The 20,626-nt window shown below is 42.1% G+C and overlaps 1 protein-coding gene across 1 annotated transcript; it reads right to left on the bottom strand.

The window, feature by feature from the left end:
• Window positions 1-3,200: 3,200 nt before the first annotated feature.
• Window positions 3,201-11,917, bottom strand: LOC104518426 (methanethiol oxidase). Its single transcript, XM_010166025.1, has 11 exons — window positions 11,869-11,917; window positions 11,537-11,649; window positions 10,085-10,270; window positions 8,379-8,499; window positions 7,613-7,795; window positions 7,347-7,525; window positions 6,127-6,205; window positions 5,514-5,635; window positions 5,248-5,340; window positions 4,180-4,298; window positions 3,201-3,534 (listed from the first exon to the last, which is right to left on the bottom strand). Exons 1-11 carry the CDS (start codon window positions 11,873-11,875, stop codon window positions 3,372-3,374), a joined length of 1,365 nt encoding a protein of 454 aa, XP_010164327.1. The 5' UTR covers window positions 11,876-11,917; the 3' UTR covers window positions 3,201-3,371.
• Between the last annotated feature and the right edge of the window lie 8,709 nt (window positions 11,918-20,626).

The following is a 20,626-nucleotide window of genomic DNA, read 5'->3' as shown; positions in this document are numbered from 1 at the left end:
TCCCTACACTCTTAGACCCAAAAGTAGGAGGTCAGGCTTCACCAGAGAAGCAGAGAGCTCAAGGCAGCAGACCAAAAACCAGGGTTTTTTAATGGTAACTCTCATCATGAGTGCTCTGGCTTCACTTAAGCAGAAACTGTTCTTCACTCTATAACTTTCCCAGCTGCTCACTGGGATGTATCTTGCTGTCAATCTTACAATTTGTTGAAAGTATTTCAAATAGACTCTATTTTTTATATAAACACATCTCCTTGTCTTGGATGTGACCTGTCAGCAGAAATAGAAACGAATCTGCAATCTCAAATTACCACTCAACGAGTGAAAACCAGGAAATAGTTACTTTTGAAGGAACAGACAAGCTGCACTATGCCCTCCTGTGGTCGGCTGGAAGATCATCTACCTTCTCTAACGCCAAAAACCAAAGGGATGCTGATGGACTCAGAGGCAGTTTGGAAGTCCCACGGACTGTAGAAAACCAGGTCACGTTCACTGGCTTCTTCACATTCTTACCTATTTCCCAATAGAATCATAGAATGGTTTGGGTTGGAAGGGACCTTAAAGATCATTCCAACCCCCCTGCCAGCAGCAGGGACACCTTCCACTAGACCAGGTTGCTCAAAGCCTCATCCAACCTGGCCGAGAACACTTCCAGGGAGGAGCAGCCACAACTTCCTTGGGCAACCTAATAGATCATGATTTCAGCAAAGAGTATCCAACAGTGTGTGCAGACCCAGAGTTCTGTGTGTGCTTGTGAGTCAGGATGGATTTTGGCCAGTGGGTGAAAACTCTATAATACTGAATGAACACTTTTTTGACCCATTGTACACACTCTGCATTCGCCAGCTTACGGGGTTTCACTGCGTGTGTTTCTCCCACTTTGACAAGCACAGGATGATGGTCAGTCACCAGGATGAGGTTTCACAACACCTTCAGAGATTCTCTGCACAGCAGCCATTTGCCTCATGTCTGAGGTCCATTTCCAAAGGCCTCTGACTGACAAAAGTGGGTATTTACTGTGCCAGTGTCACCTCAGAAACCTCCTGAGAGCCAGTGAAGGTGTTGTCAATACACTCAGGTGAGCCCACGATAAAGTTCATCTTGCAATAAAGCAAACTCAGAGAGACACACGTGCTAAAAGCAGAATCTCTACCTCAGACATGGATCCCATGAGCATGGGGAGACCCAGTGGGTTTCCTCCCAGAATCACAAGAAACTCTCTACTCACAGTTTACCTTTTTCACTACCCAGGTTAGTAGATGTTAGGAAAAAAAAGAAAATATTTTAATTCAAGCAAGTCCCACCCTTTGCTTTTCTCTTCCTTCTCTAAGCACCTATTTGCATTTTTAACATTTGGCTTTTACAAGGAGTAGCAGCAATCTGCACTTCAGTAGTTGCACACACTTGTATTCAGGGGCATTTCCAACTGAGCTTTCAGGACAGGACTCAGACCAAAGTGCTTCACTGTAGCTGGAATGAGAGACCCCAGTCCCCCTGCAATGGCTGAGAAGAGACCTGAGGGCCACCCTCACCAGCAAGTTTGTGATCTGTGGAAAAATCACGACCTAGAATTGCTAATAGGTGAGAGAAATGTCCTTCTGGATGTACTTCGGTACCGCCTGAAGCCAGGCCAGGCTGCAGTCTGCCCTCGCGTGGCCAAGTGACAGATCATCCACCTTCTCCGATTAAAAACGCTCAGTCGTACAGGAAACAAGTGTGAAAAAAAATCCGGGCTCCAGCACTACTGGCTCGTAGCAAATGATTTCCTAACAAATCCGTGACTTTCCTGGACAACACGAGACTGTTTACAGACACTGAGCACTCACTGTGCTCACTCAACACGGACTATTAGTAGCATTTACACGGCTTAGCAGTGTATACTCCATTCCTGAAACCAGCCCTTTGGCAAGGAAATCAATGAGTCCTTGCAGCAAGATGGCTTAAACATCACCCATTTCTAACAAGAAGCTGCTGAAAATGGGCTTTTACTTCAGACACAGGTGGCTCCAACACCATGACACTTGGAAAGCTTTCTGGCTTTACAACGTCCTAACTTGTTGCAGTTTCAGAGACCAAGTGGCAGCAGCCCAGCTGCTTGACATTAAAAACACAACATTGAACTTTCAAAGCCTGGTTCCAAATATGTCAGGTAAGACAGTAAGCAGCTATGTACAGAATAAAGTCTTGATTATAAAGTAAGATCTGGCAGCTAGATGAGGGTTTTGCTGTGGAATCACCATAAAAGTAGGAAAAAGACCCAGCCAGAAGGCTCCAGCGGGAAGTCCCATTAACACCCTGCTCCTCCGACGCCGCTGATGTGATTCCAGCGTCACAACTGGCAATGCTAAAGCTCGGCAGGAAACAGCAGAGACACAGATGGGAAAGTAACAGAGCTAGAGAGGCAGAAAAGAGAATCAGACCCCAGAAGCAGCTTTGGGAAGAAGGGAAGATGCACCAGGAACTCGCAACAGAAGAAAGGGTGGACTTGTGAGTCCTTGTCTGTTCCAGAAGTGGTGAGACACTTGCTGCTAGCATCACTTGCCTTTGGTGATGAACAGTTTCTTGCAGCTTTCTCCAGCCTTAGAAAATGGAAGAGAATCTTTGCTGGTAATAATGGGAACAAAGGTGGCTTCAGTGAAAATAAATTCCTCACCAAGGAATTTTTAGACCAATTACATTATTACTTTCTGAAATGACTTTACACTTTTATGTTCTTCGAAATATAAAATGATGTAATGCTAAAAAGAAAAAAGAAAATGTGCAGCTCCACCTGACTTGAAGAACAATTTTATTGTTGATTTTTATAACATCAGTGCACAAATGTTAAAATATAACCCAGCTCCAGAAACATGTGGCTTCTGATTAGATACGCGTGATTTTTATGCCGTGTCTGCTGTAAAGCACTAATTACTTTATGAGCAAATTAAGCTTTGCGGGGACAGGACACTCCTGCTCTGGGACAAGCTCATGGAATGTATCCTTCCTCTGGAGTTATTTAGGAACAGCTTCTCCGACAAACAGTGGCAAAAGCAAAGTGGCACCAAACAAGGCAAACAGACCTTAAAAGACTGGTGACCTCAACCTTGAAACCTACAGTCCACAGTGATAACACAGGACCTGCTGAAAGGGGAAGGAGTAGAGAAATGAGATGTATGTTATCTCCCAGAGAGATTCACTTGGCTGCCTCAGAATGAGAAGAAAATGGAGCTTCAGTGACTCATCCTAAGGGAATTCTGAATTTAGATAGCAGACAAAGTTCCAGCTGAACCGATTCACCTATATGAGAGGGAAGTGCAGGGTAGGGAGGAGAAAGAGAGAGAAAGCAAAGAAAAAAACCCACCAAAACAAACAAAAAAAACCCCAGTTGCAGACAATTATACCCAGATATCAGAAGTACTGTCTCCACCAGGGTAACGAATCTCATGAGCTAGGACAGGCCCATCAGGCTCCTTCCCAAAATCCACTAGGAAGTTTTTATTCACTTTCAATCCACCTTTTTCAGTATCCACATCAATCTGCAGCATAACAGAGCCTTCCCTGAAAAAGGGACAAGAAAACATATTGGGACAAGGATTCAGATTTGTTGCTCCTCTCTTCCATATTTGGGCAGGATTTGTCTTCGTTTGATATAAAATGGAAAGAACCTCAGATTTAAATTGGGGCTTAGAAGGTCTCAAAAGCGAGTTACACCACCTCAGTCAAACCTACAACCTCAAATTAGCAATGAAGGAGTGAAAATTAACAGTGTTGTTACTTATAAAGGAACAGGCAGGCTGCACTGTGCCCTCCTCTGGCCACCTGGAAGATCATCTCCTTTCTTTAATCCCAGACAATGAAAAATTGTGCTGATCCACTCAAAGGCAGTTTGGAAGTGCTGCGGATTCCAGGAGGCTGGGTCACTGGTTTCACTGGTTTCTTCCCATTCTCATCTCCTTCCAAACAGATCATGATTTCACCACAGAGAGTGTGTGGATCATAACTTTTGTGTGCCTGTTGAGCAGGGATGGATTCTGACTAGTGGGTAAAACATCTAGGTTGTTAAAGTGTGTAAAAAACGTTACTGGATTCACTCTCCCTGTGTGAGAACTTTGTGTACCAGCTGCTATCCTCATATCACTATTTAAGAAAGAAATCTTGAACATGGGCTTGTACAATCATCCTCATTTACCAAAGCTTTCTTACTTGATAACATCTGGGTAGAACTGCTTGTCCCATCCACTGTAGAGAGAGGTGGTGACGTATAATCTCTTCCCGTCCAAACTAAGCTGAATCATCTGAGGTCCACCCGGCACCTTCTTCCCCTAAAATTATAATAGAGAATATGGTGCTCAAGACAAGCTGTCATGAAGGCTGAACAAAAGAAATGCAACAGCAAGGAGAAAAAAAACCAACATGGTAGTTCTGTTACTCAGAGAACCATCCAGCACCCTGAAATCCTTGACACAAGAACACCGGAGAGAGTTTTGGAGAGAGAAGAGTTTTTATTGGGAGTCTTATTCCTTACTAACAGGGGGCCTTGAAGCCATTTCAGATGAGTTCCACTTAATTCACAGAACCAGTAACGTAAGAAAGTTAAGGGTGGAAGGGTTCAGGTTGCTGTAGTTGGATGGAAGCATCAAAAATCAAGCAAGAGGTGGGTGGCAAAACGCAGTGGCAAATAAGAACATGTCTACACCTGATATGAAGTATGTGGAACTGCCTTTGGTGGCCCACAGATCTTAGCTGTGACCATCTTCAGCTCCATATCCCATGAGACTTTCCATAGGTAGCTGCCTTGACAGTGATAATATTAATGCACATTGATAATGACAATTAATGCTTTTTCATCTTTCTGTTATGATGCCAGGTGCCATCAAACTCTTTACACACACAAGGAATGCTGCAGAATGAGCTGGTTTAATGCTTCAACCACCGGTTGTTGAAAGATTATCAAAGCAATGATGGCAGCGTGATGCACGCACACTGCATCAGCTTTAAATGAGCTAGCTAACAACAGCAGGGAAGATGTAATTACACAGCCTTTGGTACAGCTGAACAGCTTGTCCAATTCCACCAGGACCCAAAACACTTACCGGGATTTACTAGCTCCAGTCCACGCTGAAATGAGACACCTGCCCGGGCCGTAAGCCAAGATACAAACCAGTTCAGATGTGGCTTTAAATGCTGTACACCTGACTGAGGTGCAGAGATATTTCAAAATGGATTACAATTAGCAGAGCACTGACAACGGGCATGTTTAGGAAAACTTACTTTGATCACAAGTGGCTCTGGCTGACACTGCAATTCCTGGTCTTCCACTACAGTTACAGGCCCACCTTTTGTGATACTGCCTCCCAGGAACACCTGTAACCGAGGGACTGTGTGAGAACAGGCGTCAGCCATCAAAGGGACGTGAAAACAATATAGTGACAATTCTCAAGCAAAAATAAATTGTCATTTTCTCCCTTTTAAAAAAAGAAGGAAATAAGAAGACTCTACTGCCCTTGTACACAACAGCTTTTCTGATGCTGCCTCACCTGCCCCACCAGCTTGGGCTTGCAGGTGTTGGAGATGTCGTACTGGCGGATGTCTCCGTGCAGCCAGTTGCTGAAATACAGGAACCTGTCGTCCAGCGAGATGAGGATGTCAGTAATAAGACCTTCAAGAAAACATGCAGTAGCAAAGTCAGGAAATGGACAGGACCAGCAACAAACAAGACCACAAGCCTATCATCTTTCAAAATATTAGTCACAGTGGTCTCAGAAAAATACGTTCAGATATGGGTTGAACACACACAATCCTCCTTGGAAACCCAGTGCCTACTCAAAGGCAGCTCAGGCTCTACTAGCATTCGCAGGATCACTCCTGAACACCGTGAGCTCACGCTGAAAGACCCAAACCCCAAGCATTTTTCTAGAGAAATTGACCTCAAGCATTGAGCAGTGTGAGAGCAGAGCTCTGCCAACCTCCTTGGTGGCAAGGCTAATGTGGTTACATCACAAGTGTTACACAAAGAACCCAAACAGAAAATGAGTATTTTACAAGGGAAACGTTTGCCATTGAAGGGTAAGATTTTGCAAAAAGCTTGACTGTACCAGGGAAATGAAGAGGACAATGTCTCATTCCTTTCCAAACATGCTCACAACTAACCAGGCATGTCAGGGAGAAGCCATCCTCGCACCTTCTTGCTGGGTACTTCAATCACCTTCTCTGCGGCCCAGTCTCCTTTCTGCAGGAGGCCCAGGAGAGAACACAGCATTATTATTGCCCTGATGTTACCACGACAGAGGGAGGAGAAGCAAACAGAGCTCTTTATTTAACAGGTACTGTACAAAGCTGATATGCAGACTGCAAATAACTGTTACCAAGGAGTGAGGATGGTAACTATACTGCCAGTGAGAATGTTAATGATTACACTGTGCAACAACAGCTCAGATTGCCGTAACAGCAGCAGAACTGAAGACTGTTAATCTACAGCTTGGGGTCCTGTGTCCAGCTCACCCTCTAAAATAGCAATAGCTCCACTCCCCTGTCCATGACCCCACCATTTACCCTCCCTCTTCTACCTTCAGGTCTTCCCTACGCTGCCAAATGCCAGCTGAGCAGCAGGCAGCACACACAACCATTTTGGGGGCAGATATAATTAATCTTTTTTCTTGTGCACTTGAGAATGCATTGGGATACTCCTGTGTGATCTCATTGAGGTTCCTGCTCTGGCAGGGGGGTTGGACTGGATGATCTTTCGAGGTCCCTTCCAATCCCTGACATTCTGTGATTGACACCAGTGACAAGTCTCATGTGTTCTGATTGATACATGTTTGTGGACCAGCTTGCAGGCCAGGAAGCAAGCAGTTGAGCTAATGCTGCAGCTATTTCCTCAGTGCAAGTGCTCATTAGATCATCTCGTGTTCAAGTGACACTATCATTGGCAAGACTTGCCTCTCTTTGAGACTTTCACAATTCATTAACTGTGACTAAAGTGCTCAGCAAGTTATTGTGGAGAGAGCAGGAGAGTTGGCAGTTGGGCGGACAGACCAGTGCTATGACCTCTTCAGCTTTGCTTCCTTTCAGGATGTTCTGGTTTTTAGCTGAAATAGAGCTGGATTTGCACATTAGACATCTGCAAAACAGCTGCAGAGATACTCAAAGTGTCAACAACCGCAATCGCTCAAAGATGAGGGAGCTCCAGAAAGCCACAACGTTGGCCTGTGTGCACACTGTCCTTACAAGGTTTGCTCTCTGACACGAGTTAAAGCTTGGCTGGAATTAGGACCCATATTTTTTTAAATCTGAATTCTACTCCTTCCTCAGTGATCAGTGGCTTTCTGAAACTCTGAGCTTCTGTGTTTGCCACAGCTCTCATTACTTACCTCTGTCTTGTAGAACCGATGCACCGCTCCGCTCAGAGCACACCCAACAAACCCCTCTGCAGCATCTGGATTGTGGAGGAATCGGATCTCCAGGGGTATGGAGCCCTTCCCCAGGTCAATCGCCTGAATGTAGCTGTGAGTGCTCCAGTCCCACACATTAATGCGCCGCCCATAGTGCCCTAATGGATCAATCAGACCAAAATAAGCAAAAAAAACCCCTATTTTAACAAATAATCACTTTTACTTTTAAACAAATGCTCCCTCACCTTTCTCTACATCAGCTGGGTTAAAACCATCTGCCAAGACTTTCGGGACTCCCCATTCAGTGCTCATCAGGACATTGTGTCGTGGCTGGTACCAGAAGTCATAACCCAGAGGGGGCACCTTTTCCCCATTCTCCCAATTTCCTTTCACTTCAAAGGTCTCTCCATCCAGCACAATAAAGCCACCTGATAGAAAAACCGAAGAAAAGTGTTTGAAGACACTCACACAGATCCACAGCTTTAAATAAGACAAACAAAACAGTAATATTTAAATGTCTATTTTCTAAACATGCTGTAAAATGCAACTCTATGCTTAAGGAAAATTCTGTAATTCCGTTGGTATCACTTTCATGGACTAAAGCAAATGAAAGCTGGATTTTTAAATAATTTTATCACATTGTAATTCATTTTTTAAGCTCTAGTTTGCTCTATTTCTACTCAAGTCATTCCAATAAATCAGTCAGCCTTCCTAGAGTACATTAAGGGACATCTTAGAGAAGATCCTGGAGGAGTCACCTCTGTTTTCCTTTGTTTGCCACCAGTATCCTTGAGTTACACACATAACATGCGTCTATTCAAGGACGTGTTTGCCCACAGTCTAGAAGAGAAAAACCTTGTGAAAAGGAGCAGGGTTCACCACTTACCATCTCTAAGTCTATTTCTCCTAATAGCTAGTATTTTCCTTTAGATGCCAGGTGGTTTACATCTGAATAAGTAACAAAATTTATATGTAAAAATACTTTTCAAGAGTAATGAAGGGGTTTAATACCTTTTCCATTGCCAGAAGGGTCTCCCAAACAGCTGATTAAGATGTCACCACTGCCCAGACAGTGAGAGGTGTGAGGATTAGCCACGTTACCCTTCCAGAATAACTCCACTGGCTCAACAATCTAAAATGAGGATACACATAGTCATAACCACCTTCACCGAGATCACTACAGAACACCAGATCCACCCCTAAGACTTCAAGTTTCAAAGTGGAAGGAGTATGTGTGTGAGGGATTGGTTTTGAGTATCTGCCACCTCCTGCTTTCCACTCTGACCACTGATACAGTACCACCCAGGACATTTATTTGTACTTCTCAAAAATATAAACAGCAAGAGTTGAATGGTTAAAATCAGCCTAATTAGTGCATCAGTGAGACACTGACATCTGCGTTTGGTTTAATTAGTATTAGCAGCAGAAACACCACTTGTGCCATATTCAGACATCAGCTCTCGCTGGTGCACTAGCAGTTCAGAGGGGGAAAAAAAATCCTTGAGGTTTGCCCGAGCTTCTGTTTGAAATAAAACTCACAGTACAAGAAGAGACCTTTGGGGTTTTTCTTCCACTGCATTAATAGTTAAAGCTGGCAAGGTCTACAGAACTCAAAACTGAAAGACTACGAATGAGAGGAGCTGCAGGCAGGTGGGGTGGGACAAAAGATCATTTAAGTTTTCTTACATTCTACATTATGACCTGCCTTTAAAATACTTTTTTGATAACTAAATTTGTCTTTGCCAAACCTGGAACTTTATGCTGAAGTTTCCCACCTTGCTGTAGGATTCATCTGACCCAGTACAGATGCTGTATGTATTTACATACAGACAGTGTATGTGTTTACATCCAAGCTCATCCTCTATGCTTATTTTCTAGTCAGTGAAAAGAAACAAACGCTCTTCAGACACAATTCCTTTACCCTGGAACAGTTTTCTAAAGCAGGTTAGTCAAACCTGACTCCAGCAATGCCTTTTTTTTTTTTTCACTGACTGTAAAGAGAATCTAAACAGTTAGACATGGAAAAATGTCAGTCTTATATATCCAAATATACAATATATCCAAACCTGTAACTATACCAGTATCTGTATTTTTGCCAAATTAATTCTATTGCAGTGGAAATTTTATTTTGGAAAAATTTGAATTGTTTCCATGAACAATTTTCTAACATATTAAAAAATGTTAATTTCCCCATATTAAAACATTTTCTTTTTTTCTTTCAAAAAAATCTACATATCACATGTTTAGGAACCAAGGATTACAAATCAAGGAGGAGGTGTCCTTTAAGGAAGAGATCTAGTTTTGCTCAGTGAAAATTCAATCAAATTTGAACTCAACTCTGAAAAACATACAATCTACATATGCTCAGCTGACTGTGTCAGGTAGGACTTTGCCTTGTGATCCTGTAGTCAAAAAAAGCAATACAGTGTGCAACTACTTCGACTGAAATTCATCTTGCAGAGGCAGGTTGAACTCTGGAACTTCCTAATTTTGCAGTGCTTGCCACCACATTTCCTTGTATTTCTTTAGATTTTTGTGTGTAGTTTATCAATAAATTGTAGGTATTTCAAAACTCCCACAAGTTCCTAATGTTTGACAAAAGTTTCCAGAACCATTCAGACTCTTCTATTCTAATTTGAAATTAGAATCCATAAAATCACTGTCTCTTGATCAAAATATAAGAGATAAAAAGCCAGTTGAAAGTCATCTAAATATACCTTATGGATTCTAGGAGCTCGTGAGTCTGTTCCCACATCCACCACATAAATACGAGAAGAGATCAGGCTTGGTAGAATCAGACGATTTCTTCTCTTTGTGGCATCCCCAAAGCAGCTGCTACAGGCATTCCACCCTGAGTGATGAAGCTCATCCTTAAGGTTCGGCATGGGCAGTCGATGGATCACCTGCAAAGTCAGAGACAGACTTAAGATTCAGTCTGGTATAGTTTTTTCCCTTAGGCAAAGAAATGGGTCTTTATGTCAAAGCATAAATTAATAAAGAGCAGAAGGAAACTGCTATTTGTTATTCAGGAAGCAGATTCTGCCTGAGATACGCAGAGCTGAAGCTGTGAAGTGGGAGAAGAAAGCTGGACATCGTGGTTGCATAGCCTTTGTTAAATGGTGTACGCTATTAAATTAATCCAAATCTTTAAGAGATTCTCTCTAATTAAGGAGACATGGAATAATGATATGGGAAAAAAAAAAAAAACAACAGAAAAAACATCACTTGTCCATGTGCTTCAAGTCTCTGACTTCACAAGATTCACCTGATTACAGCTGGGGCCGACTGTAACAAACTGACTTGTTAATTTGCACTCTTGCTTCTGATTTTTACTTTTCCTCTGTATAACTAAGAAAAGTTGAAAGATTACAGCTAAGTTTTTTGCCAAAGTTTTAGGAGATCTGTTTCCTCCACAATAAAACCCTAAGCAGTAGCTATTAAAAAAATAATAATAATAATAATAAAAAAAGAACAAATGATGAAAATCTTTGTTGTCAAACCAGATTCACTGCTCCTTAAAGATATGGAGATCAGAGTCCAAAGTATCTTCAGCAACTGGAGACAGAGAAGCCCTGCATGTTTAAATGCAGTTTGGTGCACACTATTGGCAGTAACAAACTGAGCAGCTTAAGGACAGTCTTACCAATCCTTTGGATCTGGTATATTGGTAGCTAACTACCTACAGCTTTCCACTTATGAAATCAATGGATTAGATTTATAATACCTAATGTGTAGAATTTCCTGGGGTATCAGACATCCTACATTATAAATTCTGTCTGTACTACTGACACACTCCGAGGAAATGCCGCCTTCTAGAGCTTAATACTCACTATAAATCACTAATAATGTTACAAAAAGAACAAGCAAAACACTAACCACAAAAATGCTCTGAAAGTGTCTTGAAACTAACAAGATAAATGTTAGCTCTGAGTAACCTAGTAAGAAAAAGAGCAAAGGATTTGGTTGGTTCTCAACACAAATCTCTACTTGAAAATGATGATGAGAAAAGAAAAAGAAATACGAAGTCAAACACAGAGCGTGGAATGAAAGGTTGCACGATATCCAACGTTCATAAGGGTCATGAATCAGGTGAGAAGATTAGAAATGCAGAATGTGAACCCAAATAATCACCATCCTAGAAAATGGAGCACCGGAGTCATTCTACTGACCTGACAGTAGTGTGGAGATTTGGGGTCAACATCCACAGTGGCCAGGTAGTCAGGCTTCTCTATCCCAGTGTTTCTGTAGATACAAGGCAGGTACACAATCTCCTCCCGGGGACCTTTCAAGGTAGAAGTCTTGTTTAATGCATCAAAATAAATCATCTTTCCAAAAAGCCGTGGTTAACTTGAAGAGAATCTTCTCTGGATTTAATCTCTCTGTCTGTAAATGTCATTCTTCCTAGGAAGCACTAGGAAGGCATCATCCTAATCTTCACCTAATTTGAAAACAATCCTTCTACTGATGGCCTGAATTTAAGAAAAGATGTTACAGTACTTGCCTTTCATGGCATCCACAGGAGTTGCATATCCTGGACCACACGCTCCACATTTTGCTGATTGGAGGGAAAAAAAAAAGGAGTTGTTTTAATTTCCAAATTAATTTGAAGCATATCTCTAAGAGGACACTGACTTTGCATTCAGAGATCGACAAATCTTAGATCCAATTTTTACATTGGCCAAACACCTCTAAGTGTCGCTGACTCCAGTCAGTGCTGAGGTTACTTGAGTTTCTGGAAATACACACAGTATGACAGTCCATGCTCAAAAATAATGGGAAATTCAGTCCTTCATTTCCAGGAGTTCAGCCTCACAATTTTAAAGCACATCCATATATGACAAGGGTCTGGGATTTAAGAAAATTGTGTTAAATGTTTTAGAGGGAGCTGCTGAATCACTGCCAGATGAGTAAGGAGACAGATTGCCCAATTTGAACAACCCATTTTATTATTACTGGAAAGCCTCCAGTGTTTCTCTGCATAGAAATGATGATGAAGTAGTGGTTATTTTTAAGGATTTACAGCCTGGGTAAGAGGTGATACTGCAGGTGACCAGAAAGGACAAGAGGAAGGGGAATTAGGAGCCATTCTACTGCAGCAGTTGTTATCAACAGCTTCCCTGTCTGGAAAGTGATGTCTACCCTTCCAAAAGACAGGACATCCAAATTAGGGTTTTCCAGAACTAACAGCTCCATCCTCAGCACGCTCACCACTGACAGGGAACACTTCATAACCCTTTCAGCTCAGTTCTAAAAAGTTCTTAGCTCCCTCTGTATCAGTTTGGATCCTAATTAACATCTAAGTAAAAACTGTATTAAAACAGCCTCATGCACAGCAATTTCTACTCTAACACAGTCAACAGAACATACACGCTCAGGGTGACATCAATACATTGTTGGCTAGAATTAAGAAAATATTGCTTTAGGGGAGCAGCTACAACATGTTGCAAGTTTATAGGCTTGACTGACACAAATAAATCTCAATTTTTTTCTAGAGCCAGGGAGCTGCAGGGCTTCTGAACCCAGTTCACAAGGCAGGAAGCTTCTGCTCCATTCCTGAAGGGAACTGGTGTACGATCAGCTCTTTAAAACACACAGACAGGGAAGTGCCGTGCAGCAGGACGCCAGCTCATTTTTTCAACATGACATGAAGTGAAATATACGTTGACAGAAGCAAAAACACAGCATAGTTGCCTCCCTCTGCTCCTGTGTCTGTAATAAAAATAAGCAAACCAGCTAATTATTTGCCATCCTCTGATATTTAAAAAGAGAAGTTTATAGCAACACTTTTGTTTCAGAATGTTGCAGATCTGAGATTTCAAATCCAGAGGTAGTGACAGCTCCAGTGCTTCCAGCAATCCTCTCGCTGCACGTGGAGGCTCACAACTTTCAAACCCAGATCTTCTCTAAAAGAGTAATTTAGTATTTTAGGTTTAATTTCACATCCTTTGTGAAATATTTTTATCTGGAAACACAAAATACAAAGTTTGCTTTGTTCCATTTACGTCCAAGCCATAATTTAAACTTCATTCCAATTTGCTCAATCACCTAAATTAGCAGGAACTCAGTAAGCACTAGACCACGGCCTCATTAGCATTGCAAACGCCGTTTGCTGCAGATTACTTTGAGAAAAAGATTATTTGTGCCAAATTGTTTCCCAGAGAAAACACACAGCGAGATGATGAACGTTTTCTCTTCCTTCTTCTCATCCACATTTCTTCTCCCTTCCCTCTGATCTTGTTCAAACGCTCTTTTATTCTGACCCGCTGCCCCCAGCTGCCTGCAGATACCCGCAGATGACGCCAGCCTCGCCGTGTTGTGCGACGCCAAGCTCATTTGTGAACGCAAAACAGGCTTTTTGTCATGAAACTGTGATTTGCACCATCTTGTAGCAACATGTTAACAATAATATTTACATTGCTATGTTAATAACCCATGGCTAAACATGTTAATATTACTTATTACGTTCCAGATTCCCCCCGTTAATCTGGCAGCTGACCAAGTGCATCAGGAAGCGGGATGCTGTATCACCAACATGTGGTTTGCAAACTCCAGAGAGGACAAAAGCTTTGAGGTTTTTGGGGTTTTTGGGGTTTTTTTTCAGTGTCTTACACCTTCATAGATAAATTCTCTTAGGGGGTAGCTTCTCACCCACAAAGTCCACCTTCCTTGTCTTTCTAAATCAAAGAACGTTTCTCCATGGCCAATGGCTCACGTGTGAATCTAAGGGGCAGAACACAGGCTTTGAGCTTTACCTGCTTCGTTGTACAATTCTCAGGGTGTTAAAAGTTTTGAAGTGACTTGCAAAGCCTCTGAGGAGGCTGCAGCAGGAGCAAACTGATACTCAGATCAACCTGGAGTCACGAGGAGTCTGGATAATGAGGTTTACAGATTTACAACAACAGGTAATAGCATTGTAAAAAAATATATGCCAGCTGATAAAGGGCAGTTTCATAGTAAATTCAGTAATTATAAGAAAGAAGCATTCTTTGATAGCTTGGGTTTAACAACGTGAAATAAAGGATGGGAGTGGGAAAGATTATGTCTTTTTATTTGCGCTGTTGTAGGGCAGCAGAGTTCTTCAGCCCCCTTAACCCGTGCAGGTGCCTGAGCCTCTTCAGAGAGGGTTTTAGGAGACATGTGGCAATAAAGCAGGCACCTCTGTTGAGAGCTTAAAGTTAGGTGGAATAAATCTGTGCCAAACTGGGCTTCTTGCAGAGCCTGAGTGAATAGAAAGTCCTCTGAAGTTAAAGGTGTTTGCATGGGTTAAACAGTGACATATTAAAAAACAAAGGTAGGCAAATCTGGTTTATGGTACGATTGTGCTAAACTGCTGAAATAAACACAGAAATGGGCAAAAAAAATAGTGTATTGGCTGTACTGTGAAGACACAGGCTTTATAGAACAACAGAGACAAAAGCAGGACACTCTTCCTGGAACACAAGTCTTTTTCCAAGTAAGAAATCATGCAAACACACTTTAATGATCTGTTAAATTTTTGAAGAGCAGTCCAAGACCTGATCTCCTACGTTGCCAAGAGTGGACTCTTCAAACCCTGAGACCAATCAATCACCATCACGCTGCTCTGAGCCTTCAGGTGCAGGATTTAACTCACTCTTCAGACTCTGCCTAGTGACTCGGTACAGCCTGCTGTGTTCAGACACAACTGTCACCATCCCAGGCTACAAACTGAAACTTACAGTTTGTTAAGACAGCAAAGCAGAACAAAGATAATGGCACTATTAGTACTTACAAAATACAAAAAGAAGATAAACATTCTCCCTAGGCAGATAAACCAGACCAGCCACTTCTGCTGAGTCAGAATCATTGTTTTGGCCTGTGTAAAAATGGCTTTTTTTTTTTAAACAAAGATCTACAATCTTACCCTGTTTTGTGATATCACAATGTAACAGTGTCCCCCTTGCAAATTACACAATAATATACTCACATACAAAAAAAAACCTTCCATCTCTTTTAGTCCCCTCCCTCCATTTCCTGTCCATGTATGCAAAAATGAAAGTCCATTAAAATTATACAGCCTATCACAAAAAATAGAAGCAGAAAGTTGAATTCTGGTCCTCAGTTTCCTAGCAATCTCCCAAAGCGTCACTCACGTTCACCGTGAGCCAGAGCAGCAAGTCCAAATCCTTATTCCAGTTTCTAAACGCTGAGGTACTAAAAGAGACATTTAATGGCAGCATAAAAGCCATTCACTGACAGCATTAAAACTATTTATTTAAAACCACAGGGGGGGTTTCAAAAGCTTAAAGAAGTAAAACTTGTAATAGGCAAAGGAAAGGCTGAACTTCAGCCCCGCGTCTCTGCTCACCAGTTCACCGCGCTAACGAACCCACCGGCCCCTGCTAACGAGCTGCAGATCCCGGCTGGATCCACGGGCTGGATCTCTTACCCATGTCGGATCGGACGTTCAGGGGCTGCTGGGTGTGCACAAGAGGAAGTACAGCTGCCTGGAATGGACTCTTCTGAAGGCAAATCTGCCTGGAGAGGCTGATATATACCAGAGCGAAGGGGTGGGCAGGACTAGGGAGAGAAAAGTGCCGAGGGGAGGATCCAGCGCAGCTGGGAGCGCGGGAGGACGGGACAGAAATTCAGCTTCTACTTCCCAGGAAAGAGCAGAGGAAGCTTCCAAAGCTCTGCTGGAGCCCACGTCCTTGGCTGCACCCGCCTCTGATGCTGCTGCACTTTCCACCTGCTCCTGTTTATTTTCCAGACGTGTTTCTCTGGGTATTTCGTACCCTCACGCAGAGAGAGAACCTGCACGCTCCCCACCAGCACAGGGGGAAACTGTCGTGCTTCAAAACTCTTGAATGTGGGCAACGTTTCAAGTTCTCCAGGAGTCGCTGCGTGCCAGCCTGGATCTCAGCTCTCAGTCGTGTCTGGTTTGGCAGGCAGCAATGTTTTTAACATTTCACGGCCCTTCAGTCCCTCAAACGAGGCAGCTACAAAAAAAAAAACCCAACTTGCCGGCTGAAAACTTTGCAGAACTGAGTCTTAAAGAAGATTCTTTCACGATTGGCAGCTGCCCTGGACTATTGGAAAATCTGGATTTCACTGGGATTCTGCTAAACTGTCCCTACTAAGAATTAGTCTGTTATTTCCCAGGGATTTTTTTTAAAGGACAGCATTTTTTTCCCCCCAAGCAATATTACCTCTGTCATTTCCAAACCATTCTCAAAAGAGGACACTGTATTTCACTGTATTTTACAGCCCTGTCCCACTTCTCTGCCTGTTCCATAAGCCACCAGTTAACAGCAGAAAAACTAAATGGTGCTGGAACTATTGAAGCAATTCCCTCCACGAAGCCAAGAGAGTGTCAGGGAGAGCTGATAAACAACCTATAACTATCCATTTATTTAGATTTATTTAGTGAACTAAGCCTTTCCTTCCTGAACATGAATTAGACAAATGCACTCTGTTCACTTGTTTACTGCTTCAGACTGATAGCTAATTATTTTGTGCAAACAAATTACTGCTCAAAAATGCTTTTTTCTCTATATTTTGGGTTCAATACTCCACAGCTGGAGTTTGGTATTTGAACTGTGTGATGGGCCAGCCGAGTCACATCTTTCTCATCTCATTTGATGGGTTAACTGCTTCAAAACAAAGATCATTTCTTTAAAAAAAAAAGGTATTTTTATACTACTTTTGCCCACAAATCCCCAGTGTCCATTGGACTGTTCATCTTTTACTAAGAGCCTCATGCATATCTATCACTCTGTCTGGTCTTTTCCTCCTCAGATACAGCCTTGTCCATCCAACAGTTCCTTCCCTTCTTCATTTCTCATTTTAAAATACCACTTCCTTACACATAAGCTTGACACTGGTTTTTTAAGTTGCTATTAGACAATGTAATTTATTTCAGAGACTTGAGAGACTATGTTCTCAGGAGCCACCATGAAACACTAACTGAAGATCCACCTCAAGGAATCAGACCTGTTGTTTCAGACCACTGTGCTCCTGAGAGAGCCCCACGGACACCAAAGGGACTCCAAGGATGAGCAGGAGTTCACAAACATCACTTCAACTGCAAGATCTATGACCTGGATTTTAGGCAGAGTGGGTGGGAATTCAGTCATTCTCAGCAATGACCTACTTCTGCTACATCAAAACCACCAGTTGCAGCTCTCGAGGTCAGCAGGAGGACAGGCAGGCCAGTCCACACATCCACTAACGTCCCGTGCAAGGAGTAACGGTGCCAGCGAGCAGGGGGAGCACGTAATGCAAACAACACAAAAATGCACAAACCCACCAGGCAATCATTTACTTCTGTTTAAATTATCTGACCCAAGGAATGTATTATTGCTCAGGATAAAAAAAAACCACATTATATTAAATCATTAGTGCTCTTGGCTCACTGCAAGATCCCCTGCACGCTTCGGGATGTGTCTGTTGCAAACAGAAAACCAGAGAGAGGCCAAGATGAGCTCGTACACAGGAGTGTGCCAAAGGGGTGGCCAGGAGCAGCCTGGGGAAAATGTTACCAACAGCCTGTGAGATAAAACCATTAAGTGAAATAAGACTGTGTTCAAAAAAAAACCACCCCACATTCACAGCCACAAATATTCCCATCGAGTCCTTCGCAGCCCAACGAACACGGCAGCACCTTCCTGCAGCTCCGTACAGCTCGTACTGCTCCGGCACTCCGGGAATTCTTCCAACACTTCGGACAAGTGCAGGCCTGATTTGTGTATCTAGAAATTCATCTCATAAAAGTGCCATCACTGAGGTTTGCAAACTCACTTTATCAAAGCAGAATACTTTTTTATCGTCACATCTGCGTGCCCTGCCTCGAGAGATGGTGATAACAGATCCCGGTATTTACAGCAGCACTAAAAGAAGGCGTAGGTGGGGCCAGACACACTTGTTTCTGGCCTGTACCTTTTCATGGCATCCAAATCCAAATTATGCTTCAGATAAATTCTGATTTGGTTCAAAACAATCTGCCTGGTTGGTTTATCTTGTCCATTGTTTCACATACCGAAGATTCCCCCCCAAAGCCTCACTCCTCACTCTATGTACCATTCATTAAGCGCCGCACGGGACAAAGAACACAGTTTTCTTCTCAAAGCAAACCTGGAATCACAGGAGTGCACAATACCTGTCCCATCCCAACTTCTCAGGACATCTTCCTTACATCTGATGAGCAACATGGAATGAGCCCAGGAATTAAGGCCAGGATTTCAAATGCTCTTCATTGTCTCCCTTGTGAGATCCTGTATCGTCCATTCCCAGCTGACACAGCACGCTGCATGCCTCATATTTTCATGTGTTGTTTTTCAGAGGTTTGATTCAGATTTCTTCCAAAGTGAACTTAATGTGAAAATTCTCTATTTTCAACCTCTAGATTCTAGACCAGATCTACCAACAATTATGCCATTTTTTTGTTCAATTACAAGTAGAGTGGGAAAATAAAGTGTAAGCTCTCTGGTTTAACTGATGTCCTGTGCATTACGTACAGGATGTGGAATATCGGGTCCCTCATCTTTTATTGAGAGTCTTTTCATAAAAACACTATAAAAAGAACAAATTATAATGATTACCCATTATAAACTGGATCGGGCATCTATCAGAAAGTTCATATAAAATGACATTAAATAGCTACAGTCAGAGTTAGAAATTATTTCTTCACTGCCCTGGATGAGTTTCAAACTGGCCGCCTACCAACCTCTCTGGTTACCGTACCACCGACACCTTTCTGAACTCAGGATTTACAGAATTGAGCACCCAAAAGTGATGTGTTTTGTTTGTGTAAGTTGTCCTGCTATCACACAAGTGCAAAACCTCTTCAGGAGCAGGATCAGGACCTTTACATTGCCCTCGTATTTTCATTCTAGGCATATAACAAACACAAACAACAGCTTCCTTCCCTCTCCAAACATCTCAATCCTGTCGCCAAAACAAGAATATGAGAACGAAAATCTAAATGTCATTGTCAGAGCACAACAACTCAGAATTTCCTCTTGTGTTTTTGGCTCGGTAGGCAGTTTAGTATTAAGCTTTTATCTTTGTAATGCTTATGAAAACATTGTGTCAATTTAAATGAATCTTTAAAAAACAGGTAACGTTTTGCAAACCTCAGGCAAAAACATCCCAGAGAATGTTGCTGGAGTAAAGACTATTGCATTTGGATGAGCAGTGTGGTTTCTTTCTTCTCTTAATTGTGCAGAAAGTATTAAAGCAAAAAGAAAACAGAAGAGAAATCCAAACAAATGCAACACAAAAATAAACCCCCAGAACAGAAAGCCCAGCAAAGCAGAGCAATCCACTGCAGCCAGCTTCATCCACCTCTGAAGAGGATGGGAAATAAAAAAACCCCACACAGGACACACAAGAGTCAGATCATCCCATGGGCAGCTGGAAAAACCTTCAAACACCACAAAGACCAGGGCAGAGTAAGACCTGGTGAAGAATTACAGCCAGGGGAAAACATTAAGAGGCCATTGTGTTGCAAAGTCAAGCATTTGTTAATAAAAGCTACAGTTAAGGGTGTCAACACACATTCAATTCAAACCCCTTTTATGCTGATATCGATTAAATTCAGTTGCCTTTTAAAGTAAATCCAGTGTCAATCCTCTATTGTGAAATAACTCACCACTATTTTCTCACAATCCACACCCAACTCAATTCATTGAGCAGTGAACACATTTTTAATCATTAGTATTTAGTGCATAACCCCAAGTTTAGCAAAAAAAAAACCCCAAAAACCCAAACACATTCCAACCAAGTCCTGCTATCTGAAGAAATCAGTTTTTCTTCTGAAGAGGTTGTACAGAAACAACAGTAGACAGGGGAGAAAACCTCCTACACATCTCGTTATCACAGAGCAATTGTGGAGAGAAGAGAAAAATTTATAGCTATAAACCAATGAAAATTGGTGCTCCGTGTTACACCTTGTAAATGTAAATGAGTTACAACATATTTGAGAACTAAATTGAGCATGGAACCAATTAATAAGCATCCTCAGGCATCACGGTGACCCATTTGTGCAAAGTATTAAGGAAAAACATGTAATGGAGGATTCCTCAAATCCAGTCTTTGGAGGTAAAACAACACATTTGATTTCTGCTTCATGAGAAGATTGAGAAAAGCATTTTGGGAAGAGCTAGAGATATTTATTTCAATGGTGGTTTGAAAAAATGAAAAACAAAAGTTCAAAACTTCACAGGTAAGTTAAAATATAAGAACGTGTGGATGTTTTAAACATTCAGATCTAAAGAATACCAGTTAACTTTAAATTTACC

Source organism: Antrostomus carolinensis, unplaced genomic scaffold, assembly GCF_000700745.2.
Source record: "Antrostomus carolinensis isolate BGI_N321 unplaced genomic scaffold, ASM70074v2 scaffold27014, whole genome shotgun sequence".
NCBI lineage: Eukaryota > Metazoa > Chordata > Aves > Caprimulgiformes > Caprimulgidae > Antrostomus > Antrostomus carolinensis.
Note: the sequence above shows the minus strand (reverse complement) of the source record. Positions and strands in the feature narration are given on the sequence as shown.